The sequence below is a fragment of the Antechinus flavipes genome, chromosome 1, assembly GCF_016432865.1.
Source record: "Antechinus flavipes isolate AdamAnt ecotype Samford, QLD, Australia chromosome 1, AdamAnt_v2, whole genome shotgun sequence".
Lineage (NCBI taxonomy): Eukaryota > Metazoa > Chordata > Mammalia > Dasyuromorphia > Dasyuridae > Antechinus > Antechinus flavipes.
This window is the reverse complement of record NC_067398.1, coordinates 667,052,982-667,080,980: the sequence shown is the minus strand read 5'-3', so window position 1 is coordinate 667,080,980 and position 27,999 is coordinate 667,052,982. Positions and strand designations below refer to the sequence as shown.

General features: G+C 36.4%; 1 protein-coding gene across 1 annotated transcript; it reads right to left on the bottom strand.

Annotated features, from left to right (window-relative positions):
- RAB8A (RAB8A, member RAS oncogene family) lies at window positions 1-27,999 on the bottom strand. Its single transcript, XM_051972067.1, has 8 exons — window positions 27,868-27,999; window positions 24,898-24,958; window positions 23,184-23,244; window positions 21,854-21,931; window positions 10,606-10,695; window positions 4,632-4,697; window positions 2,610-2,660; window positions 1-1,781 (listed from the first exon to the last, which is right to left on the bottom strand). The coding sequence occupies exons 1-8, from the start codon at window positions 27,989-27,991 to the stop codon at window positions 1,689-1,691; spliced, it is 624 nt and encodes a 207-aa protein (XP_051828027.1). The 5' UTR covers window positions 27,992-27,999; the 3' UTR covers window positions 1-1,688.

The following is a 27,999-nucleotide window of genomic DNA, read 5'->3' as shown; positions in this document are numbered from 1 at the left end:
TTAACTTTAAAATGAGCTTTAATTTCTTTTCCTTAAGTGCATTTATCAATGTAAACAGAGCATGTTAGAGATTCCAGTGAATAGCAGGATACTGTTGATATGTTTGTTTTAATTCAGAAACTATGGAACTATGCCAATGACTTGATTGAGACAGCAGCTTCTAAACAACTTAGTTGTTGACGTTACCTCCAACCTAGTAAACTACTTTCAATTGTACAGGCTCTAAGCTGAAAGCCACTAGCTGTCAAAGAGAACCTAATAATGATAATTACAAAACAAAACAAAACCCCCAACCCCAAACTGTTTTACTGTTAGTATTTCACATTGGAATGTGTTGTGTGTCACTGGCACACCTTGGGGGTGGGAATGGGGCCAGTGGAGAGGACTCTTCTCTTCCTGCCACGGCCAATTGGAATAGCACAGACTCCCCAATCGTCTGTACCTGTTCTTGGAAATCGAAGACTGAATCACTTCATGGCACTAAGAATTTAAAAAATAAATCTCTGCTAAAAAGGACATCCCGTTTGGAGATAAGGGTGACCTACTGCCTAGCGTGGGGCTATTTGTGTTTGTATACATGAGGAAGAATGTGTTTTGGCCACCTGATGTCCCTGACTGGAGGTGGCAGAGGAACATTGGCCATTCTGGATTTAAATGTTAGGGAGGCAACCCTTTCCCCCAAATCATAGGCAAAGAAGGAAATAGGTAAAGGTCCCTGGGTGATCCCTGTTTCCTAAGTCATGTGAGGATCACCATCAGGAGCTACTTATACCACAGCTGGAAAGGCATTACTGTAGACAGTGAAAGGTCAGAGATCACAGAAGCCACCGACGGGCTTACACATAACAAGAAACTTGAATGGATTATGGATAAGAGACTGAAACCCAGGCACCAAAGAGGAGAAAACCAGTAGTTCCCCCTTGAAACACTCTCCAAAGAATTCAATAAATTCATGTTTCACTTTGGTTTATTTTTACAAAACATTTAAAAAATGGATTTGATTTGGTAGATTGTCCAGAACTATGAATGTAGCCTTATGACCGAATAGTAAAGCGTAATTTGGAAAGGCCCAGGTTGAGGCTAATATATTCCCCACTCTCAATAGTCAGCTCTCTGCTGCTTAAATGAGTGACTTTTGCAGTGGGTCCTGAGACAGAAATGCTTGTAAGATAAAATGCCTGAGTCCATGACTCTGTACAGTGGGTGCATGGGGATCATGTATACAAACACCTTTAATCAATATTGGCATTTAAGTGCCCTCTTCTGACCAGGCTGGTATTCTTGTTGGAGTTTAGACGTGTTCCAGATACCAAAAAATAAAGAGAGACAAAACACACCAAAACGCCAAACCACCCTCAGAGACTGAATCCTGTTAGAAAGGTGCTATTGTTGGTCAGTTTTCAACTGTTTCTCTTCACTGGTCATACAATGCTGGAGCCGATATGGCAAACATTACAGGAAAAATAGTAAATTCTTAACTTATTCCATCTCCAAAGTTGGAAAAATCAGACCGTTACTAAAATAAACAATTTCTCAATTTCGTTCCGGCAGCCGGGGTCCCGCAGCAGCCACGGAGCCATGGGACAGGCGTGTTGGAAGGTGGGAAGTCCACAGATAAGAGGAAAACTCACTCGGAACGGGCACAGTCCAGTTCAGCTGAGCATAGGCTCAGATTAAGGCGGTGTTCCTCACAGAAGAACACATCGGAAAAAGCTGCTTTTCCTTTGTTGGTCAGGAGTGATTTTGACGCCCTGGCTGTTGCCTTGTGGACTATTACCCTCCTGAAAAATAGAAAAGATTTTTTCTAGTGAAAAAGGGTGAGCTGGAGGAAAAGGTACTGAGACAGTATATACCCTTAGTATTCAAACAACTCTTCCTACATAAACATTTTACTCCCATCTCCCACATTGGACTAGCTCGACCTCTCCAGGGGACACATCAAAAAAGTCTGCCAAGGGGGGTGGGAGGAAGCCAGAGGGGTGTAGCACAGAGAATAATGAATCAGAGAGAGCCAGGAGAAAAAAGATAACTGGTCAGAGATGGAGAGGGGGGCTAAAATAGACCCAAGAGGCTGTCCAGGCTTCTTATTTTACATAGGAGGAAATGGAAAGCTAGCAAGAAAAATGTGTTGAATCTGCTACTGATTCCCAGAGTGATTTAGGACGAGCCTTTTCTTTTGTCTCTGTCTCATTTTCTTCATCTATAACACAAAGGTTTGGGCAGATGATTGCTAAAGAACTGTATGGCCTGGACATCTTATTCCCCAGCTCTGTCATTTTGTGTAAGCACAGTCTTGCTGTTTTGTTTTTTTTGCATTACTGTAAAGTTACTAACAAGAGGATGATGCTATAAGGCTGAAAAGTCAAATGGGAACCTTTTCACCTAACTTTTTCCAGTAGCTGCATATGGAGTTCAATGCTGTTATTACATTTAGGTTTCCCTAAACACAGCAAATGCTAGTCTCGAACTTGGCAAACCCCAGTTAATTCTGTAGACAGTGAGGAAACATCTGCCATAACTAACACTTTATTGAAGAGGGAACTTGTCCTCAGGGGACCAGTCATTACTGTAATGATGCTTTTCATGATTTGGAATGAATCATTACTCACCAATTTTTTGTCCATTTTTGCTTTGATGTCTCTTGCAAGAGTGAAAAATGCCTAGAGTAGCAAAGAAAAGTTACTATCCATGCTGCCTAAGCAGGAAGTTACAAATGACTTAAAATCCATTTGAAGACTTTCTAGTCTGTTATACTAACTATGCTTTTCCTCAGAGTGTAACTTACATTCTTATGGGCAATGCAAAACAATTTATAGTAGTTCAGGACTTGTATATTTACATTTTACAATCTACTTACAGGATCAGGTCCAAACTTTGTGGTCTGGCTAATTCTAGACCCACTTCAATTTGGGTCCAAACTAACTCTCTAATCTTAACTTCTAACACTCTCTACAATGAATTTCTAGTTCTGCCAAAGTGCTCGCTTCTTTAAGAGTGTAACATGAACTACATTTTCCAAATTCATGCCCCCAACACCAAACAGAATGTTTTAAAACAGTAGATAATCTGTTGAATTTATGTTCTGCATCTATGACTTTGGTCATGCCATTCATTGTCCAGCCTTGATTCTCCCTATTTCTATTCATATCCTATCCATCATTCACAGAAGACCTAATGAAATTTCACTTCTTCTAGGAAGCCCTTTGCTGACTATTTCTGCCCAGAAGCATCTCTCCTTCCTTTGGTCTGCCTTCAGCATTTATTCTGCACCTCTCATTGGAGGTTTGTGATTACGAATAATTATCTAGATGTATGTCTGATTAATTCAAATACACTGTGGACTCCTTGACAACAGCAAGTGAATTATACTTGTTTCCCTGGCAGTGGCTCCACACCAAAACTGGCTATCTCCACAGTACTCTGCATCACTGTCTAGCTCAGTTTTCTACCTAAAGAAATGAGTCTAAAAACCACTACTTTTCTCAGGGCTATCAGAATGGAAGGACATTCAAAACCAAACACACTATAAATTCATTTGGCCTGGACAAAGCGGAGAAGCAGTTCACAACATCTGTATCCCACCACAATTTTATTAATATTAAATATTAAGGACAAGAAGAAAATAATTTATATCCATTATTGGATTTGATCTGGCAAAAACTTTGAGCTTGTTAAGAGATTATTATCCCTATTTTATAGATTAAAAAAAACTGAGGTTAAGAAGTTAGCTGGCTTACTCAAGACTAACCAAGTTTACTCTGAATATTCTCTAATACAATATGCGTTTTCTCTCCCAAGAGAATGTAAACTTGGGACAGCTAGATGGCACAGTGGATAGAGTACAGCCTTAAAGTCAAGAGGAACTGAAGTCAAATCCAGTCTCAGATACTTAATACTTACTAGCTGTGTGACTCTGAGCAAGTCACTTAACACCAAAAAAAAAAAGAGAGAGAGAGAGAGAGAGAGAGAGAGAGAGAGAGAGAGAAAGAGAGAGAATATAAACTCTTTGAGATTTGAGACTATTTTGTCTTTTTCTTTGTAACTTATCCCTTACCAGACTATCCAGCATATAGAAGGCACTTAATATGTTTGCTGATCAAAGTACCAAAGAGCAGAAATTAAACCAAATTTCCTTTTACCAATATACCAAGTTTTCTCATAAGTTAAGTGCGGAATATTCATTTTGAAAAAGATCTATCAAAACACAGGGCAGCTCTCTACCAGTGTCACAATTAGAGGCTGGAGCAAGGAGTTTTTATATACTTCTTGCCCATGGAGACAGATACAATCAGAGAAATCAGAAAGAACTCACAGATTTATCTATGGCCAGGTCAATTTAATCCCTTAACTCAATTTGTGTCAGAATAAGAGAATCAAAGCTTAAATCTATTGACAATAGATCATAAGTGAGGATCAGGAACAGGAATTAAGACCTAATTTGAATCTAATTCCTGAACATATCCACTTTGTAGAATACTCCCTGGAAATAAGTCCTTAGGAAGGCCTGGCAGTTATTAAAAAAGCTATGATCATAAGTGATTAAAAGAGTTTTAACTCCAATTTGGATGTCTGAGTAAAGTGGAACTGTGGTGAGCAGGTTAATATAACGTATTACTCTGTCACATACTCACATTCTCTACGTTGATATTGGCCTTTGCGCTGGTCTCCATGAATTTAATTCCATAATCAAGTGCTAGCTACAAGAAAGTCAGAACACAAGACAGGTTAGTAAGCATTAGCTTATATTTTCTCTGAATACCTTAAGGTTGATAGTGCTTTTCTTGTAACTTTGGAAAGTAGGTTACAAGAATTATTTAATAATCTTCATTTTAGACAAGAAAAGTGAAGCTCTAGGAGGTATATAACAGAGACAGGATTCAAATCCAGGCTATGAGAGTCCAGATCTATTCAACACTGAAAGAGTCTTCCATATTAGAAACTAGATAAAAGTCTGTGCAAAATTCAACTAATGGAGCAGAGGGGGTTGCAACTTGGGCATATAAATTTTTTTCCCTTATCACTCCTGACTGAGGAAAGGGTTTAAAAAAGAAAGGAATACTTGGGAAATGAACAGTTAGAAAGATGGTATCTGAGAACAGAATTTAAATTTCTGGACCACAGTTTAAGATACTAGAGCTAGGGATCAGAAGACACTCTGCATATTCTAGCCAGATCAAGTGTGGCTACTCATTTACCACTTTGTTAAACACCGACATTTCTACTATAGTGCTAGGGAAATGAGCACAGTGCTAGTTAAGACATTGTCTGCTGCCCCAGACCCAGTCAGGCTAAGCACAAAGAGGCTTATTGACAGCACTTAGGTGCTAATTTCTTTTATCATGGTTACCAAAGCAAAAAGAGATGGTCTTCAGTCCTTTTCATTCTGTGCAGCAGTGATGGTTAAATAGGAAAAAAAAAAAAAAAAAAAAAAAAAAGAAATGCAGAAAGATGGGCTAAGAATCCACAGATTTTAGATTATATATAAAATTAACTGTTGGTAAATTCTTTTAATGTGAGATCTTTTTCCAAAGACCAATGAGTTGACATTTTACTAGAGGAGCTGGATTATATTAACAGTAACATTATCACTAAAACTGAAACCAGAAGATAGAAGTTGTAGCTACACGGAAGGATGGTTCAGAGGTTCTGCAAATTGACGTGGCAAGTAAAGGTATTTATAGAGCTGGTTTTATTGTGAATCCAAGGACCACAAAAACTATTTCATGTGACACCTGATTAGCTTGCACTTCATTTCCTGTCTTTGTCAAATCAGAAGAATCTGGAGTCAAAGAAGTTACAGCATGCTACCAAAACAGACCCAACTCCACCAATTTAGACACTGAATTGATATAGATAAAATATGAGACACAGACTGTCCTCATTTGCTAAGAAAATATAGACAATGTAAAGCAAGGCCAAAAGAGGCTAGAAAACCTTTCAAACACCTGTGACAGCGAAAGGCAACAGTAGCTTAAGGAAAATATAAACTCTTCTGCAAAATCTTATGGAAGACAGTGGAAGATTAGGGAAAAATATATAGAAACAAATGGTGAAGTGTCAGAGGCTAAAACAAGTTTGCAGAAAAATTAGTATGATTTTCCCCAATATATTCAAGGATAAAACTGAGAGGACAAGACAGATTTATGAAAAATAATAAAGATCTATCAACATTTCTTAGACAAAATAAGTTTTCTCTGTAAGTGAAGATACCTAATTGGCCCTTAATTTCAGTCCATTCAGATGATAATTGTGAGGGATCTAATCTCTAAGCATCTGAAAGGGGGAAACTACAGGAAACCTTCTCCCAACCCCCACAGCTATTATTACTATCAAAAAAAGTCACCAAGAAAGCACTGACAACTACCAAATCATATGTCTACTTTCTCATTTTTACAAAAACTTTGTAAGAATAATTTATACATATACTGAAGTCATTTTTGAAAATACAAAATGAAATTTGTGATATTCTATAGCAGATTATATCTTCATAGTCATGCAAGTAATGAAAGGTAGAATACAGGATCCCACTGAATTTAATGTTTGACAAGGGGAAAAATGCTTCATTTTGACAAAGTTATATCTTTAAGGTTCTCCTCCAAGAAGATGTTGAATGTTGAAATCAGAATGTTGAAATCCATGAATGTTGAAATCAGATTACTTGAAAAGCACTATACAACTAACTTTGTATAATGACTTTCTTGAAATTCATTGGATAAATCCAGGAGGAATAGAGATGAAAGTGATCATCATTGATTTGAAAGGGGAGGAGGTTGTCAGTAGTAACTGTCCTATTCTTTGGCTCATTACTACTGGAACTGCAGTAGCCCACTATAATGTGGGCTACTGTGGGTGGATTGAGAAAGGTAAGGTCCTGATGGGCTCTATGAGGATGCATGGTAGACTGCACAGGCTAAAGCATATTATAAACGAAGAATGGTGAGAAAGAAGTGGCACAAAGTATTAAAGAGTTATATAATCTCCCCTTTTCTATGGGGATAGGCAGGTAGAGTAGAGATAAACAGAGATATCTTGTGCCATATTTATAGCTACATTAAACAGGAGATTTAAGAATATGCTTTGACAGACTTATGGATAGAAAATCATGGACAAGAATTGTAGAAGTTAAGGAAGCAAGGTTGGGCTGTGACCTGTGCTTTTGGAATTCACAGGAATTCATCTAAGCATTAAGGATTTGCAAGGCAATAGTAGCCATTTAATAACCTTTCTACATAATTTTCTGTGGTATATTAAAATGTTTTAAGTATCATCCTTCAAAATGTTAGGTTATTATTCTTGAATTGTGTCCTTGTGGACCTTAGCATACCAGTGATGGTCATGGCATTTTTAAGACAATGATACTGGAGTGGTTTGCCATTTTCTTCCCCAGTAGATTAAGTCAAACAGACATTAAGTGATTTGGGTCACACAGCTAATCAGTTGTCTGAGGCCAGATTTGAACTTAGGTCTTCCTATCTTCAGGCCCAGTACTTTTCCCTCTGAGTCATCTAGCTAGCTCCTGTGAGGTTAGCTTAATTACCTTCTAATACAACAGTCCAGGACAATTAAAAAAAGTCCTCTAATTCACCTGTTATAAAAACACAAACATGTTCAAGATTTTACAACTGGGCAAAGTCAAAGATAGTTCTTGGAAAAAAGAGATTAATGAAAAACCTCAGCATTTTCCTGATCACACATCTCTCCTTATGTCTCACCTCTTGTAAACTTATAAAATCAGTGTGGACAAAGGCCCATGTTGAAACCTCCAATAAGTATTTCCGCAGACCCCTGCCTCTGCTCTGACTTCCTTCTTCAGAACTGACTCTATAGTTAGCTACTTCAAGTCTACATTGTCCTTTTATCTTGAATCCCTACTGCCTCTCATCCCTTGACAAACTTCAGCCCAAGATTAGTCTGCCATCTGCCTCCTCTGATCCTATTCATATGCTGCTTTAGAGAGCTGGAGGAAGTTCCACAACTATGCTAATTGGATACATTATAAATTCACATAATATTATTCAATTTCACCTGGGCCCTTGATGTAGCAAGATAATCCTTTCTAGTTCCCTAATATTTTTGGGTTCACGCCTGTAAAAATGTTTTTGCATTCTTTTGCTGAATGAACACTAAATAAAATGAGCATTTCTCATTTTAGATGATGAGAGAACTACATATAAAAATTGTGAATCTCTATTAAGTAGAGCCTACTTTTCAAGTATATAATAAATCCAATATGTAATTTTCAAAGTTAACCTGTTTGTGTGATTCCTTTTTTCTTTTTTTTAAGGAGGTAGAAGGAAGTAAGGAGAACTTCGTTGCTTTTTAAAAGTCTCTTACCAAGTTTAAAAGAAAATTGTTCTACATTTTCTCAAACATTTTATTCTCTGATCTACACAACTGAGAAAGGCCCCCCCTCTTTCTTGGCTGAGACATTCTATTAAGAAGACTGAAGACACTGACAAATCTCCCCTTTCTCTGTCACCCCTGTCCCTTCCCAGTCCCTGACAATGAGATGGACTTTCTCCCGGGAAGATCAATGACTCTACATGTACACTTGACCCCATCCCCTCCCATTTTCTTCTGTAGATTACAACTTCAATCTCCTCCTACTCTCTACTACACAAGAGGCATGCCCAATTAGTGGGAGAGCCTTCCAAGCTAGTACTGATCTGATCAGCCACAGTCAGACACACTGTACTCTGAACCCAACATGGTGATGTCATTTTGGTCCTCTTTGAGAACAAAGGGCAAAAACTAAACATCTCTTTCTTATTATTTTCTTCCTCAAGGCCTTCAACCATGCCCAAACCTCTCTCATCTTTAAAAACTTTTATTAAGGCCTTACCCTACATCAAACTATCATCTTCTCTCTCTGTTCCCTTCCTCAGATAACACTCAGGAAAAATCTGTCTACCATTACTATCTCCACTTCCTCTCCCCTCACTTGATCCTAAATTCTTACTAATTTGGAGTCCCACCTCACTCAACTGAAACTACTCCCTCCAAAATTACCCAATGATCCTTTAATTGCCCAATCTGACTGGTCTAAGTCCTCATTTTTCTTGAACTATCTGCTATACTTGATACCTAACACTCCCCCCTATCCCCAAATATCATTTCTCCAAACTTATGGGCTTTTGTGATGATCTTCTCTCCTCATTCTTCTCTTAACCACTTTCCTTATGACTTTAATTCCATACTACAAATTGTCTACTGTCATTTCAAAACAGATGTCCTGGAGACATGTCCAAGTCCATATACTCCAAATAAACCTCATTGTCTCTTTTCTCAAACCCACAGTCATCTCCCCACCTTCTCAGTTTCTATTGAAACAGTTTCTTCCAGTCTCCCAGGTTCACAACTCCAGCATTATCCTGTATTCTTCCCTCTTTTTCACCATACACCATCTAATCAATTAGCATCTCTTATATCTGACCCCTTTTTTCCTACTCAAACAGCTACCATCTTAGTTCATCTCATCATCTTTCACCTAGATTATTCCAATGACTTTCTAAAATTGATTTTTTTTTCATCAAATCTCTCCCTAATTCACTTCACTCTCCAAACTGCTGCTAAAATGATGTTACTTGAACAGTAGTGACTTACTCTACCTCATGGTATTCATTGCTATTAAACGCAAAAAAAAAAGTAAAAATTCAAACCTTTGCCTCACTTTCAAAGCAGAAATTGTTTCCTTTTTCTTCATTTTGTGTAGTGTTTTCAAATGCTTCCCAAACAGCTAATCAATTTACTGATTGAAATCGTAATGATCACTGTTTGGTTCTTGTTGGAAGATTTTAGGTCTTATTCACTACTTAAACCAATTCGCCTAGCTGTGCCAACCTGGATACAAAGAAAGTTACTATCTCCATTACATGCTATATGATTCTTTTCCATCTCCTACCACAAATACTCCATGGATCTATGAGATGTATTTGAGAGTGGCCAGAGCAACTCTAGTGAGATCGAGTATTCAATCAATCATTAATTATTTATTAATTGCCTACCATGTGCCAGTAAACTGATGGGATATTTAGGAATCAGTTGAAAATGTTACACAAAAGAAAATTATTTCTGCTTTGAAAGTAAGGCAAAGATTTTCATTTTTACTTTTTTTTTTTTTTTTGCATTTAATTACAATGAATACTATTCAGTTGGCCACTACGGCTATATATATATTTTAAATCACTTTCACTCTCTTAATTTGGGGCTTCTGTGAATTAGATAGGGCAAGTATGAACCACATGTAAAGTGCCAAATAAGTGCTGTTATTATTTTCCTTCTTATTTTTTCCAAAGGAAGAAACTAAAGGATCAGAAGAATGAGGAAGCTTTTCCATCTTTGCATGGCTATCATGGCAGGGTTGAAACTTAAATTTGGTGCTCCTCCCATATTACTACTCTAAAGATCTATGTTCTTGCACATATGCACAAACACATGCACTTAGGTAAAGCAACCACCTTGCAGCTTGTGGCTGAAGTCAACAGATAAGGACAATTTTTCAGTGTTAGAAAGAGGGAAAAAAAAGTCTTTTAAGCATATTTAAGTCAGCACAGCCTACAAAAGTGTCATTAATTTAAACATGACCGAACAAAACATCATTCCTACCTTTTCCCCTCGTTCTTTGGAAACTTGTCTTCTTTCATTCACATCACATTTGTTTCCAAGTATCATCTTTTCCACATCTGCAGAGGCATGCTAAAAGAGAAAAGAACCAAAAGAATTAGGCAAATATCAGTTTAATCTTCAGAAAACTTTTTTCAAGAAGAATTCTAACTCTTCATAAAGGGAAATGCCATAAGCAAATTAGGGAAACACTGAATAGTTTAACTGTCAGATTGGTGAATAAGGCAAGAATTTATTACCAGACAAGAAATAATGAGCATTATGGGATATAAAATGAATAATTTTGACTCTATTAAATTAAAAAGGTTTTGCCGCCAACAGTAGAAGGAGAGCAGAAAACTAGCAAAACAAAATGTTTTCATGTTTCTGTGATAAAGGCCTCACCTCTCAAATATACAGAGAACTAAGTTAAATTTATAATAATATGAGTTATTCCCCAATTGATAAATGGTCAAAGCATATAACAGGCTATTTTCTGATGAAGAAATCAAAGCTATAATCAAATGAAAAAATGCTCTAAATCACTTGAGTAGAAAAATACAAATTAAAAATACAAATTAAAACAACTCTGAGGAACTACTTCACACCTATCAGATTGTTTAACATGACAGAAAAGAAAACTGAGAAATGTTGGAGGGAATTATGGGAAAATTGGGGCACAAATTGTGAACTAGTGTGAACTAGTTCAGTCATTCTGGAAAGCAGTAACTATGACCAAAGGGCCATAAAATTGCATACCCTTTAATCTAAAAATACCACTACTAGGGCTATATCCTGAAGAAATTAAAAAAAAAAAAGGAAAAGAACCCATATATACAAAAGCATAGCTTCTTTTTTCTGGTGGCAAAGAATTGGAAATTGAGGGTAAAACCATCAATTGGGGAATGACTGAATAAGTTGTGATATATTAGTTGTGATGGAATACTATTGTGCTGTAGGAAATGATGAGCAGGATGACTTCAGAAAAACCTGCAAAGAGTTACATGAACGATGCAAAGTGAAATGAACAGAATCAGAAGAACATTGCACACAGTGATAGCAATATTGTATAATGATCAACTATGAATGACTTAGGTATTCTTAGCAATACAAAGATCCAAGATAATTCTGAAGGACCTATGCTGAAAAATGCTATCTATCTCCAGAAAGAGAAGTGATAGAATCTAAATGCAAATCAAAGCATACTGTTTTTTAAATTTATTTTTCTTGTTTTTGTGGGTATGTTTTCTTTCATAACATGACTAATATATTTTGCATGACTGCATATTTATAACCATTATCAAATTGCTTGCTTTCTCAATGATAGGGGAAGGGAAAGAGATTGGAAGAGAATTTAGAACTCAAAATGGTCAAAACGAAAATTAAAAATTGTTTTATATGTAATTGGGAAAAAATAAAATATTAAAACCCCCCTCCCGCCATGCTCCAAAAGCTGGGAAGGGAAACTCTCTTTGTGCAATCTTGATTATATAAAATACACTTGTAGATTCTAATAACAAACATGTCAGATGCTTATCACTAAATCTAATAAATAGTATGAAGTAACAAACAGAATTCAATCAAAGCCAATTTTATTCCTGATTTGAATAAAAGAGAGAGCTATTGGGCAATATGAAGATTCCAGAACCATATGAATGAAAAGCTGTTTTATTCAATATTCTATCAATGGGAAATTTCAGCCAACTTCACTTACTTCAACAGTACAGTGATGCTAAGGATAAAGATCTTGAGGCACAATAATCTAAGATCCCAAGTACATTTCAGCAAAGATGAATTTGGTTTAGTTTGTGTTGAACATATTGTCACTGTTTTGAGGACTGGTAATTCATGGAAGATATGACTATAAATTGGGATTGGGAAACTTTCAGGAAGATGATAGGTAAAAGGAGACATAGAACTTCTGTTTGATGCAACCACAAAGGTAGCCTTCAATTATGGCACCAAAAAAGAGGAAGAGAGGGGAGCAGGAAGCAGATATTCTACTTCCTAAATCTGTACAGCAACTACAAAATGTGCACGCACACATTATTTAATTTTACCCTGGCAACCTGGTGAGATTAAGGTAGTAGGAATTATTGTCTAAATGAGGAAACTGAGGTCTGTTAAGAAGTTACTTGTTTGAAGTCAAACTGGCAATAAGTGGCAGAGCTAGGATTTGAATCTAGGGGTTCTGATGTTGGGCTCAAGCTTAGAGACAAAAGTACAGAGAATTAGTGTTAGCAACTACCAAAAGAATCATAGATTCTAACAATGGCAGGGCTCTCAGAAATCACCTTGGTTCAGCCTCATTTTACAAATGATGAAACTGAGGCTCAGGGAGATTGTACAAGATCCCATAAAACATTTAATTCTACTTAACATACATTTATAAACATGTGTAACAACACAGATTGCTAGGCAACAGGGATACAAGATGAAAAATAATAGCTTCTGTTCTCAAGAACATGTACATGTACACGTTCATGTACACAAAGAATGTTATATGAGCAATGAAGACATCCAAAAATGAACTCTAAGAAAATCTGGGAGAGATTGTTTTCATTGAGGTAGCAGAACTCAAAAAAAAGTGATTCATTTTGGCTAAAATGTAGAGTAGGTGAGTAAGGTAAACAGACAGAGAGGTTAAGTGGAACTTAAAATGTAAAGGCTAAAATAAAAAGATAACTTGGAGAAGTTTCTAAAATAGGAATGAAGAATGTGAGGAAAACTGAGGCAGCATAGTCTCAACAATGAAAATGAAAGCTACACTAGAGATTGCAAAGCTGGGCTACAGCCAGAACATATAAATGGATGACAATTTCATAGGAGAAACACAAGACCCTAGAAAATAGATCAAGGAGCTTTATAATGATTCAGTAAGAACATCAAAAGAGATAGGACACAAATAAATATGGGAGACATATGCAACGATAAGAGTGAAGAAGAAAGCAAGACCAAAAGAATATAGACAGTGGCTGTAATTATGTCAATAATAGTAGTAATGAAATCTAGAAAAAAAGCAAAGATTTAAAGGGGGCACTAACAAAGATTACTTTTGTTATTACTTTGTTAAAATTAATTTACTTAAATTTTAAAAACTACAAATACTAAAGATTTTTGGTTTTAGGTATAATTTTTTGTTTGGTTCTTATTTGCAGATTTATGTTTGTTGATGATAGGTAAATTTAATTTTTAAAAAGAAAAGAAAAAAAGATGGAAAAGGCCAGTACCACAGAAAACATAGCGTGGGAAATGATTAAAGAACATTTTCCAAAACTTAAGAATGGTCTCAGCCTGAACATGAAGAGAGGGTCACAGAGTCTCCTCCATGAACCATCCTCAAAGACAGCCTTCCAGACACTTACCTGGCAAGTTTGCAAACTTTAAGAGACAAAGATGGCATTTTCCAAGCTGCCAAGAAGAAAGGAGAGAACATTTAGAGATTTGAGGATAAGAAATGACTTGGGACATGCCCCAAAGACCTTGGAGAAGAACAGAATGGGGGCCAGGGTAGGGGAGAGGGAGGAACCCAGAAAGAACAAAAGAGAAACAGGAATTATACCACTAGTAAAGCACCAAGCTAGAAGACACAAACAGATGACCCTATTTCAAGATTATTTTTAGATTGCAAGCTGAATTTGGAAACTATTTCAAGACTATGCAGAAATGAAGGAAATATTTCATTCAAGTCTCACATCTGCAAAGATTATGAAAAGAAACTATGGAGATCTGAAAAAAAGATGAGACATACGTGATAAAGACATCTAATGTTAAAAAAAAAAAATTACACAGCAGTGTGAAAATGTGAAAGAATAGAAACATAACATGGATGAACAGGTTGGTGACGGTTAGTTCCCAAAGTTAAATGCCATATCATCCCTATAGAAACCTCAAGGTTTTTCGAGTTATCAATAAAAACCAATAGTTAGAAACAAAATGTCTGCAAAATCACTGAAGATAAAAGTATTACAAAGTGAGCAAAAAAATTGTTTTGAAATGGTATATGGGAAATAAAAGAGTTTAAAATATACTACAGAAATTGTGTAAAGAGAAGAAAATGCCCAGAACAATAAAAATAAACTTACTGGATGAGTAGAAACCTAACATGATAGAAAACAGGCTTAATTCCCCTATTAAAATAATGGGCAGAGGGAATCACCATTAGTTAGATTTTGTCTTTAATCTCAATCTGTTGCCTAATAGAACAATGGACTTAGCTTCAGAAGAACTGAGTTTTACCTCTGATTCAGTCACTCATTTGCTGGGATGACTATGGTCAAATTACTATCATTCTCAAGGGCTTAGTTTCCTTATCTGAAAATGAGTTTTATATTCAATCTTTAAGGGCTTTGCTGATGATCTTTTGTTCCCAAAGAGGACCATGATATCAGGAAGGTGATGCCATGACATGTAAGTAAACTAGATTTAAGTGAGGGAGGGCTATGCAAGGTTACCCCAGCCTCAATTTCTTCCCTAAAGCCACCTGGTTCCATTGGCAAGATTAGCTAGAATGATTGAATATGGCCCTAGATGCAGTGGGGGAAGACCTTGACCTTTTTAAGCTAAGATCTTCAACAGATCTCTGATTGAAGCAAGACTCAATCAATGATAAAGTTTAGGTAAGAAATAGGGAAGAGAATAGTCTGTTTTACCTAGTTAAAAAAATTAAATATTTAAAAAAATCAATCTGAGAGAGGAAGACCCTTAGAGTTTCTGGTCAAAACAATGATCAAATAAGGCTGATTTAAGTTTAAGGAACAGTCCTTATCTGTAAACCCCAAGATATCTTGTGAGATTTCAGGGATGAAAATTTACTTTCTTTTCAGCAGACTTAGGATATGATACCCTAGGTGGATAAAGGGAAAGAAGAAAAAGATAAGGGCCCTTAGAATTACTACAAAGAACGGGTGATTAGTAGATAAAAGTATACTACAGAGCAAAAATACACTAAACTATATACAAGGACACAATGTAACATTAAACATTGAAAAACTAGCAATATTGAATCTCTCTGGCCCAGATGACACAGCAACAACAAATAAAAACCAGTATTGAAAGACTGCATACTTTGGAGAAAGAAATAGAGAAGAAAATAATCGGAATTAGAAACTATAATATTAGAAAATAACTTAGTAAGTAGATAAAGAATTAATGAAGGATTAAAGAGCTGAAAAACATAATAAATAAGGTGGAGTTAATTAATAAAATGAAGAGGGAGTGGAAGGAATACTGGCTTGGCAGTTAGGAGAACTGGGTTCAGAATGTGTTTCTAACTTGCTATGTGACCGACCCTGGGCCTTAGTCAGAAAGCTGAATTAGACCATATCTAAGACCTCGGTCAGCTCTAAATTCTAAGATTCTATACTAAGACATAAAAACATGCTTTCTGAAGTGGGGGAAAAAAAGGCAGAAATTCTATATACTATATTTGCAGAATATTTTACATTAAAAATAGAAACATATAATCAAAATAGAAACACACAATTAAAAGGTACCCAGACACATGGAAATTTAAACTGTCTTTAATTCCTGGTCAAAAAATAAAATCACAAAAGGGAAGCTAGGGAATACAGTGGATAAACTGCTGGCCCAGGAGTCAGGAAGACCTGAGTTCAAATGTGACCTCAGACACTTACTAGCTATATGACCCTCGACAAGTCACTTACATTCCACAGCCTCCAAAAAAAGAAGGAAAAAAGGATTGCCAGATAACAACGGAAATACTTAGGAAAACAACAAATCCGAATAATACATGAAGAGGTTTTTAATCTCCCTCCCCTTAAGGCAAATGGGATTAAGTGACTTGCCCAGGGTCACACAGCTAGGAAGTGTTAAGTGTCTGAGGACAGATTTGAACTCAGGTCCTCCCGACTCCAAGATGACTGCTCTATTTACTGTGTCACCTAGCTGTCCCTATGAAGTTTTATTGAATGTTGTCAAAGCAGAATTAAAGGTAAGATTCCTTGCTCTAAGAAAAAAAAAATTATTAATTGATGAATTTCCTACATAGAGAACCACTTGACAAAGTCAAAATAAAATAGAAAAAGAAAAATAATAAAATCAGGAAGAACAACCTCTGCCCTTCTCTAAGGCTTAATTTTCTCATACAGTAAAATGCTCTAAAAGAGCAGCAAGGTACAATGGAAATAATACTAGATCTGGAATAAGAATACTTGGGTTCAATTCTCAACTCTGATACTTAGCTGTTTGCTCACTGCCAAGTCATGTAACCTCTATAAGCCTCAGTTTCCTAATCCATAAAATGGATTGCACTACCAATCTCAAGGGATCCTCTGAAAATGGTAAAACACTGCAGATCCTGGCAGGTTTATCAATCTGGAAAGATAGGGGCAGAGCGTTTTCCCCTTTCTTTCTAGCTCCAGGTACTATATTACCTGGCAAATAGTAATTGTTTAAAAAAAAAATGCTGTTTGACAAAGAAGATGCTGACCAATTCGCCTGCATTTTGATAAATATTTTGGCTACAGCATCCTTCAAGACCATGTACTATGGTGACTGTGATTAATTAGTGTAATGTCCCTGACAAAAAACCCATACTTTTTTGAAGTAATGAAACACACACACCCACACACACACACACCCCAAATGGAATTTTGAGAGATCAGATTTAGATTTTATTAATACCTGTGCTATAACTCAGAGTTGTGAGAGGTTAAATGACTTGCACAGCCACTCGAACCCACGATTTCTAGTTTCTGAAAAGCCAGCTCACTATCAATTATGTCATACTATTTCTCATTAATGGGTTTCTTTCTAGAATTAAATTGTGATTATAAAATGTATGTAGAATAATAAGTAGAAAACAATATAAGGAGACACCTGGGAGGAAAAATGAAGAAGACTTGTCCTGACAGATATTAAATTTATACTACAGGATGAAAAAAGAATGGACAATCTAGAATTAGAACCAAAGGCATATAGAATATTATAGTATCTGCAAAATCCAAGGGCATAAAACACTGGGGAAGGATTCTTATAAACAAAACAAAAAAAAAAATTGGGAAAACTGGATAGCGGTACGGTGAAAAATGGGAACACACAATCTCATACCATATAGCAAAAAAAATTTAGAATGGATCAATAATCTAATCATTAAAAAATAAGAAAACTAATTGGCATCTATTGTAATTGTAAAGCAAGAAAGTTACCCAACAAAAAGAAAAAAATTACTGAAAATAAATTAGATGGATTTGATGATATTGATATACAAACATTTATTAAGCAGCTACTATGTTTTTACAGAACAAAAAGCAAGGTGTCCAGAATATGAAGAAACAAAATGGAAAAAAAAAAAATCCAAAAATTATGCCATAAAATGTCTAATAAAAATCTGGTATTCCAATTTATAAGAGTAAGATTATTTCCTCAATAGGTCAAAAGGCAGAAAAAAATAGCTCTTCAGGGGAATCTCCCCTTCCCCAATAAATTATCAATAATCACTTGAAAATTTGTTCAAACATTCTAATAGCTCAAGAAAAGAAAATTTAAACAACTCTGAAATACCACTTTGCACTTATTGAGTTGTTAAAGATTGACAAAAAAAATTAAATTAAATTCAGGGCTAGTGGGATCATACAAAGAAAAAAGGTGAAGAAGTAGCTGGAAAGTTAAGACTGGGGAGTCTGATGGTGTTAGACCAAATCCACTTGAGGTAATTATTAATTGTGTAATGACTCTAAGTAATTGCTTAAATTCTCAGTCTCAAGTTTCCTCATTTGTAAAATGGAGATAGAGGTATAATAGCACTTATAACAAAGAGCTATGCTGAGAATAAAGAAAACACATACAGCACTTTGCAAACCTTAAAGTATTATATAAATGACAATTGTCACTAATAGGCACGTGATTACTCTGCTGCTAGAGACTAAGAATTGCCACAATCTTTTTATTTTTATTTTTTTAACACAAAACTACAGAGCATTCCACAGAATTGATGCTTATACTTTTGCATATAGTAATATTGCTACCAGGACCAAATCTTAAGGAGGTTTTATTTCTCTAGGAAGATATCCTGAAAAATTGTGGAATATGGAATATTGTCCTATAAAAAAACATCATTCATAAAGAATCTAAAGTAATATGGCTCATATAAAATTATGCAGAGCAAAGAGAGCAGAATAAACAAAGGAAAAAACCCTATACAATATGCTCATTTTAAAAAGACTAATCTAAACAGAAGCTCATAGTTTCACAATCTTTTCATTATAATTTGTATGTCAAGAATGTTTGTTTTCCTTACTAAGCTTACATTTTTCCTTCTAAGTTTATATTAAAATCAAAAAAGAAAGTTTTCTCTAAGGTCCCTTCCAGCTTTAACATTTTGTTTCTAGGAAATAAATGGACAGAAAAAAAAAGCCCCCAACAAAATTGAAAAACAACCATCTTAAACCAAAAGTTAATCCTTTGAAGAAAAAAAAAATTAAACACAATCCAATGAACCATTAGCCAAATGGAAGAAAAAAAAGAAAATGTAATTAAATAAAACCAATAGATTATAGCAACTACCAAAAATATTTAATAAAAGATTAGAAAGTGGGATTATTATTCTCAGTCCTAGGTCAATACAGTTGATAACTGAATAGACATGATTCCACTCACTGGGACCCCTTTCCCCCTCCTAATCCCAAGAAAAGAAACTGGTACCAGTAAAGTAACAGACAATAATTCTGGAGATTGAAGGTGCTTAGAAATGGTTTAGTCCAATGATCCCCCAAACTGAACTCCCAATAAAGGGAGTAACTTGGTAACAGATACATAACTATAACTCAGATCTTCTAAATCCCAGGTTGGAACTGAGCTACCCTGATTTGTTAAAGCTTCTTCTTCACCCCACCCCCAACCAACTAAGAAGAAATATTCCTATTCTAGATTCTTGCTTCAAAGATATCAAAAAAGTTATACAATATGATGTTAGAAGCTAAATCTTTTTAATTCCCAAACTTGACAAGGAGAACAATGAAAAATGGCAGTTCAAGCATACTTAATAAGCATGCATATAAAAATCCAAAGTAATATGTGAATAAACATCATACAGATTTACTTCAAAATATTACTCACTCTGAATTGGAATATAATAGAAAGCCAAACTGGATTTCTCTCAATGGAAAAACTCCTTGAGGTCAATTATCTCAACTCCTTTACATTTATTTAGATCTTCCCAAGTTGGCCATGTGGCCTCTGGCATTTAATCTTTGCTTTACAATGAATGTAATGGTAGCATAAGTTATCATATTGTTAAAAAAAAAAATGGAAAAAATCCTTTCTTTTCTCAACAGATACTTGAGAAAGTAGTTAAGAAATTCAATATCTAATTATGATTAGAACCTTTTAAAAAAATGGATATGAGGGATATGTATTCTTTAGAGGATAATTAGCTTTCTGTTCTCTGGTCTATAAAATGAAGAACCTGAACTAGACAATTTTAAAGTACTCTTTCATTTTGGGATCTTTAAATCAGCAACAAGTCAAGGATGTTCAATTATCAGTTGTATTTAATATAGTGAGGATGGGTAAAAAGATGAATAATGGGCACAAATCGAGTTAAATTTAAATTTTACTTTTTGAAAATGATATCACTGTACATCTAGGAAAATTGGGAAAAACAAAACAAAAAATTAATAGAAGTTTAAAACGAGTTCAGCAAAGTTATAAGGATAAATAGACAAAACTCAATTGCAATACTGTCTTCAGTGACATAAAGTTAGAGAAATGCAATGGAAATAGATTCTACTTAGAAATAACAAAAACCATTAGGGATGAATACAACCCAGGCCACAAATTTTTTTTTTAAGAGAAATTATTTATAATGATATGAGGCAAAAAGAGACATCATTGATTTTCACACCAATCTTGTGAAACACATTAAATATCACCCCATTTTTACAGATGAGGAAAACTAAAGTCTAGAAAAGTTAAAGTGAGTTGGCCACAGTGACAGATAATGGCAGAGCTGGAATTCTAAGTTAGATTTTCTGCCTCAAAGTTCTATATGTTCTTTCTATTTGCCCAACCTGCTTTTCTTAAAAAACAAATGAACAGACTAACTGAAAAACTAGAGGATGCTATGAATAAAAGGTAACAGCATGGTCATATGTTCTTAGCTAAGAAAGTCTCTGCATATGAGAGCTGATAACATACTGTGTGTCAGTTGTTTAAGAACCAGACTAGCTTTATCTGGAGAGACTCATCACTAGAAGCCTGATGAATTTCTTTTGGCCCATAACAAAGTAGGAAGCTGTGTTCTTTTAAGGTGTGGAGGAATTGTCCTTGGCCTGCAGGAAGTACTACCACTAGGATGTAGTTCAAGAACACTAATGAGGACACACTATTCCTTGGAAAATAACCTGTAAATGCTAAGATGAGCTGGGTTGGGAAAGACAGCTCTTTTAGTCACAGAATTATATTAAAACATTTATCCTATAGCACATTTATTCACTAGTCTAATTTTTGGTCTGATTGAAACAGACACCGCGTTATGGCTCATCTATCTTGAATAAATAGACTTTTGGAATTTCAACTTTAAGTTAGCAGATATATTACCACTTCTCTAGCTGCAATGCACTTCAGCAAACTCTACATTTTGTGAGCTTGTAGGAACGAGAATACAGGGGAAAAGGCAGTAAGAAATTTCGTTTTTAAGGCCCTTATTAATAGAGAAGTGACAATACTTTCCTGTTGCTTTATGACTGACTGAAGTCCTCTTGTTGAGCTTTAGGCCTGAAACACCTCCCAATTAGTCATCAATGCTAGGTGATATGCTGTTCCAAGGTCACTTCTGTCCAAGGGGCTTATTGCTCTGGGATACCAAGAGAAAACTAGCAAATTCTAGCTCTAAATTTTTGACTATTAAAAAGTTTGGACCTCAAAAAGAAAAAAAAGGTATCTTGTGGCCTTGTTTTTCCCAGCCCCACCTATACCAGGTAAGAATGGCAATTTACATTTTTATCATTCTTTAAAATTTCAAAAGCACAAATAGAAGTCTCATTTTATAAATAAAAAGATTGAGCCTCAGAGAGGTATTGGTAGTGGAGCTAGGATTTTTGAACCCAGATCTTCTTACTTCAAGCTCCCAAGTTCTTTCCATTACTTGCTACAAATTATTTCCTCTTGATTACAAAATAAAACTAAGGCTAGGATCCTAGACATAAAAATTAGATAAAATTAAATCATTCACTTACTCACAAACATTTAAAAATCCCCAAGTAATTTAAAAGTACCAGCAGTTAACTACCTCTTCAATGTTCCGAATCCAGTTCCGGATATTATCAAAAGATTTCTCATTGGTGATGTCATAGACCAGCATGATGCCCTATAAAAGATAAATAAATGCTTCTGTTAAAAAAACTAAGAAATCTTGAAAGGTGGACCCACATCCTAGTAGCATTCTATGACCTCAACCTAATGCTCACAACCTAATGCTTAGAGCCTTTCTGTAGGTGGAGATGGAAATCAGTGAGAAAAGAGTAGTTTACATGGGAAACTTGCAAATTAAACTCAGCTCAAGCTAAAGCAGAAAGGACCAGAAAAACTGGCTGTAATGAAGCAACAGGGGCTTGAAAACAAGCCAAATGGCTGGAATAAATAGGATATGAGAAAGTTCAGCTTGGATTATCTGACACTGTACTTTTATTAAAGAACAAAAGGGGATCTCATCAGCTGAGAAAAATCACTGTTTTGAATTGTTTTATTATGAATAAATCAATAATAGATAGGAACAGTAGATTGTAGTGAAGAGAACAATGGAGTCAGGGGGACCAGGTTCTGGTCCCTATTCTGTTACTTGTTAACTGTATAATCACAGGCAAACCAGGATCAGAGCTCTAAGCTTCCTCCCAGCCTCAAAGCTATGAGCCTATCTATGATTTCAACTGAAATGAGGTTTCTTCACCTATAAAATGGTAATAATTACTAGGTTCATTCTGCCTAACTTACTAATAGCTTGAATTTTAAATAAGTGCTTTGCCATTTACAAGTATTTTAATCCTCAGGGCCCATAAGATTTGCATAAATATTATCACCCTCATGTTACAGATAATGAAACGGGTTCAGAGATAGGAAGTGACTTGCCCATGGTCACACAATATCAAAGGCAGCAGCAGAATCCACTTCCCAATAACAGATATTTGGAACTGGATGACAACTTGGGGCTGTCTAGTTAATCTCTTATTTTAGAGATGAAATAACAAAGGCCTAGTGGAGTCAAATGGCTTACCTGTAGAGAATGGCTAAGCTGGCAACTGAACCAACTCTGACCCCAAATATATCCCTTTTTGTCTTCTACCTTCTGATTCCACATCTGATATTCTAATTCTCAAAAGTTTCTTTTAAGATTTAAAATGCTACATCCCTTTTCAGTTTCTTCAAGGTTTTCTTTGTCAATCACCACCATACTCTTGAGAACAGCTAGAGAAAAATACTCATATTTTCCATGACTCTACATTATTCACACAGCCAATTCTTTAGAAATAGACGTTTTCCTTCTAACTACAAAATATTCTGTACTTTTAAGGCCTGTATACTCAAAGAAAAAAAGATGATTTCAATTAAAAAAAAATCCATACCATTGCACCTCTGTAGTATGCAGTTGTAATTGTTCGAAACCGCTCCTGACCAGCTGTATCCCTAAAATAAAAAAAAATTTGAGTTTTTTAAAACATATAATTATATTCACTCATATTCATGTGGAAGGTTTCAACAAATATTTATTAATGATCTATTGTGTACAGAGAACTATGTTAGCACTGGGAGTAAGAGAAATATTAGCTAATGGTCTTTGCTTTCTAAAAGAAGAATATAACACACAGTTAATATATAATATATAATAATAATATAAAATAATACATAAAAAGGTTTTAGCTAATAAAGGCTCTCTGAGGTCCAAGAGCAAAGTCAGCATTATCTAGGGAAGGTAAGAAAAGATTTTCATGGAGAATGCATTTGAGCTGAGCCTTTGACAGAATGGATTTCAATAAGAAGGGTGGGGAAATAGTAAGTTTAAGATGTAATGAAATGTGTATAAAAAAGGCATAAAGTAGGAATATGAGTGGAATATTAAGGGGCTACAAACTGTCCATTTGGGCTATGGTAAAGAGTGTGTGGAAGGAAGTTGTATGAGACAATACTGGAAAAAGTCTTGAATGTCAGGATAAAGAATCTGATCTTTATTTAGCTAAAGGGGAGCTACCAAAGGATTCTGAGTAGAGGCACATGAGGAAAACTAATCAGACAAAAATGTGAAGGACAGATTAGAGGAGAGATATATGAATATTAATAAATAATGCAACCTGGGATTATTTATGTTAGAACTCAACCATGTGTATCTAGCATAATGTAGGTATTTTTAAAAAGTTATTAATTTGAGTTGTACCAACTTGGGAAATCTAAAACTAAACAATCTCTTTGTAGCATCTGTTCAGATGTTAAAATCTGAATACAATTTTATCATAACTGTCCATTCTTGGCAACCAAGAATGTATACATCATGGATATGCCTAAGTATGCCAAGAATTCATCTACAATATTCTTAGATACAAGGTTTAGAGTCCTGGCCAATTTGGCACATTTTATTACATGGGAATTCACTCCCAAGGTCTTGAAAATGAAAACATGTATTTTAAGCAAGACATATCTGTTTTTAAACTTTGCTTTAAGATTTCAGGAAAACATGCAAAGTGATGTTTGCATTAGTGATATGCCTCTCCTTGGATTTTCAACAAGAGAATAAAGTGGAATATGCTAAAGCAGTCTATTACACATTCATATCATCCAAACACAATTTGAGCTGGTGTTACTTTTCTAAAGATACAGGCTATCCCCCAAATTAAATGCAAGTAGACAGGAATGACAGTTCATACTCACATGGAAGAAGGGTATAGCTGGCTAGCTCATGATAATCTTGGAATGATATATGATCACAAAAGTTCAACTTAAAGAAAACCTTAATGGAGTACTCATAAGTCCTAACAACACAAAGCTTATGCCTGAGATCCAAAAGGAAAATAGCTCCTTTGAGCTGGGTGTGAAACACAAAACTCTTTTGAAGAAAACCTGTTTGTTCAAATTACTAGCCAGAGTTGTGTAAACAATTAGACATGGTCAAGATATTTAGGGGAGGGGGAGGGGAAAGAAAAGCTTCATAAGGGGTGCTGCCCTATACCACTGATACTGAATTTTTCAAATCAACATACTACAGAGATTAAAGGTACTAGCAAAATGCATAAATAAAGAAAAGATAGTTAAAAAAAATAAAAATACTAACAATATGAAGATTCTTACCATATCTGTAGTTTAATTCTTTTGCCATCTAGCTCTATGGTCCTAATTTTGAAGTCAATGCCTGAAAGAAAAAATATTACTAGTACATTTTCAGAAGTTCACAACTGCTTTTGTGTTATGTTTTCATTATAGCCTCCAAGCCCACTTTTCACCTCATTGAAATCAACTGCACACCCTTAACTCAGCTATACAAACTACATATTTACATAAAAGTTCCTATGGAGCTATCTGAAATGGAGCTTGAATACTGGGAAAAGATTCCCAGGGGGCAAAAGGTGAAGTTTAAATGATAAGAACCTTAAGGGTAACCAAAGAAAATATATAGGGTAAAACAGTGGCAAATATCACAGCAAGACAATTAGTCCAAAGCAATAGAAAAGACTATCTTCTTAAATGGTCCTCATACACTCTGCTTTCCTCTATATTCTAGAGTTTGACTGCTTCTTCACTTTCAACTCTTTCAATTCAAATCAGCTCTTCAACTCAACAATTCAACTCTTCTTCACTTTCTGTGACAAGAATTTAAAGGGATATGTGATTAGAGGTGAAGAATTTGTACTACCCTTAAGGCAACATTTTGTTTCATACTTTTCTTTGGTTTTGTTAATACCATAAGCTTAATTAAGAAGTATAATTTATTGGTCTTAAGAATCAGGCCTAATTATAAGGTAAAGAGACAAGACAAGAGCTGTCTTTGGAGTCAGTGAGACTTGGGTGTGAGTCCAACCTCAGTGGGCTCCTGGGCAAGTCACTTAACTTCTCAGTGGCTCTGGAAACTAAGACTATGAAATGCAGAATAGTAATCTATATTGGAACAAGGAGTTTGTTCTTAGGGAGTTCCCCAAAACTAAAATGACCACAGGTTTAGTCTTCACGCTTACTTCTTCCTCCAAATTACAAAGTACAAACTTTCCTGCAGATACAGATTAAAGATAACTGAGAAACTAAACTTCATTGAGCTGGCGGGGTCTAGGTTGGGCTTTGCCACTGCTCTCTGGGTAACCTGAACCAAAGGTCATTCTCTAGGCTGGTTTTCCACTGGGGAAATGAAACGCTCGAACCAAATGATCTCAAGACCCACTGCTCTTGAAAATACTAGGATTCCTAAATGATAACCTTAGAGTAGATCTCAGTAGCACTGACAAGAAGGTAGAAAACTTTTATGCTGAAATCTTTGGTGACTTAGTAGAAATGAGGTCTAAGTTAAGCGCTACCTACACTACTATCACATGAACTACCTGATTTGCAGGGAAGTGAAGAGACTACTACTTCCCAGAGAATTAAAAAAACAAACAAACAAAAACCCAACCAACTCCTTCTCCACTTTTGGTATCCCTTTCCCTTAGCACATTGCTGGCTAGCAGTAGAGTCCTTGATGTTTACTGCATTGAACTAAATACAGATGAAGAAACACAGAGAATTAAAGGAACTTCCCCAAGATGACACAGGTAGTTAAACAGCAAAACCAACCAAGTAGTAAAGTCCAGACATCTGACTCAAAAAGTCAATCTTTTCAGTGTACTACTGTGCCTCTCCATTCAACAATTTTCTGAATGGAACCAGCTCTGACCAAGTTACTCTAAAAGCTAGAAAAGCACTGCCAGCAGCTCAATAAGTACCCATTAGTCAATACTTTTCCATATTTACATCTTAATTCAACAAGTCTCATTCAATATCAAAGCAGGAGCTTTCTAAACTGAAAGTCCCTCTAAGGAGTAACAACTGTACTTTCTGAATATGAAGATAGGGAAGTCTGGCTGAAGCTGATAAAGGTGCAGTGGGGTGCTTTTATCTGATAGTCATCTACTTTTGATGACACACAGGAAGGTACTATCATTTCATCTTAGTTTTGGGACTACTTTAACCTTCTATTAATGAGAGGGTTGGAAACAGGAACTAAAGTTACCAACTCTTGACAAAATGTCATAAACCATAAAGGACTATATAAATGTGAACTATTATTAGACACTCGCGAGAACATCTAGCCCAGTCCCCTCATTTTACAGATTGGAAAACCGAGGCCTCGGGAGGTGACATAAGGTCAGAGAGAGCATTAGAACTCGGCTCCTGTGGTATCTGGTGACCAACTTTTGGGCTTCCTGGCCAAAACAGACATTCAATAGAACTTAATAAACTTAATAGAAAGAGGGCTGTGATCGGGCCTCGGGTGCTTGCGAGTGGAGTTCGAGCTTAGACAAGTTCCAGGCAGAAAGAGCTCCAGCTTGAGAACGGCCGCCCGGCAGGGGACTTGGAGGGAATCACAACCTTAGGTCACAACACAAACCCTCTTTTTGTGACCTTGGATAAATGACTGTTCTTCTCCGGGTCTCGGCTTCCAGATCCATAAAGCAGGGTCGGGTGGTACTGACTAATGAATCTCGGGAGTCGGAGAATCTGGGGTGAAGAGGATGGGGCAGCATTCCTGGGGGACCTGGACGGGGAGCCCCTTCTGTCCTCCCGGGCTGCCTGGCTCCCCTGTCAGCCTCGGAACCCGGGGCAGGGGAGCAAACTGATGCCTGATAGTGCAGCTTCTCCCTGCTACCTGGTCCCCTGATGGTTATCCCAACCATCCCAGACCCTATCCTCCCTCAACCAGGACCCCCTCCCCGCCCCAATCATGGAGGATGAGGGGATCTGTTCCTTAACCATCACTTGATTCCGTTGTCGTCCCAGCTCCTGCCAGTATCCCCAGTTCTCTCAGTGCCTTCAGTGGTTCTCTCTCAGACCCCCGCCCCCACCCAGTCTCGGGCCCCTCTCAGTCACCCCGGACGTCTTGTTCTCCTGTTGTTCCCTCCCGGTCAGCCCTGTTACCTCTCATTACCCCCACCCTCGACCCTAGTTGCCTCGTTCCCTCTTCTCCCCTCGAGGGGCTCCCCCTTCGTCCCCCGGGCCCTGCCGGCCGTCCCCGACCCCATTCCCTCCCAGCCACCCGGGGCCCCGCCTCTCTGCCCCTCGCCCCGGCACCGCTACCTATGGTGGAGATGAAGGTGGAGTTGAAGGCGTCCTCGGAGAATCGGAACAGGACACAGGTCTTCCCCACCCCCGAGTCCCCGATCAGCAGTAGCTTGAACAGGTAATCGTAGGTCTTCGCCATATTACACA

Bases quoted from the DNA above. Each gene is read 5' to 3' on its own strand.
- RAB8A (XM_051972067.1), bottom strand. From the start codon at position 27,991: ATGGCGAAGACCTACGATTACCTGTTCAAGCTACTGCTGATCGGGGAC. The intron at 24,959-27,867 runs GTAGCGGTGCCG...TTTTTCTTTCAG, and splicing joins CACCTTCATCTCCACCATAG to GCATTGACTTCAAAATTAGG. The intron at 4,698-10,605 runs GTAGGAATGATG...ACTTTCTTGTAG, and splicing joins CCAAAGAACGAGGGGAAAAG to CTAGCACTTGATTATGGAAT.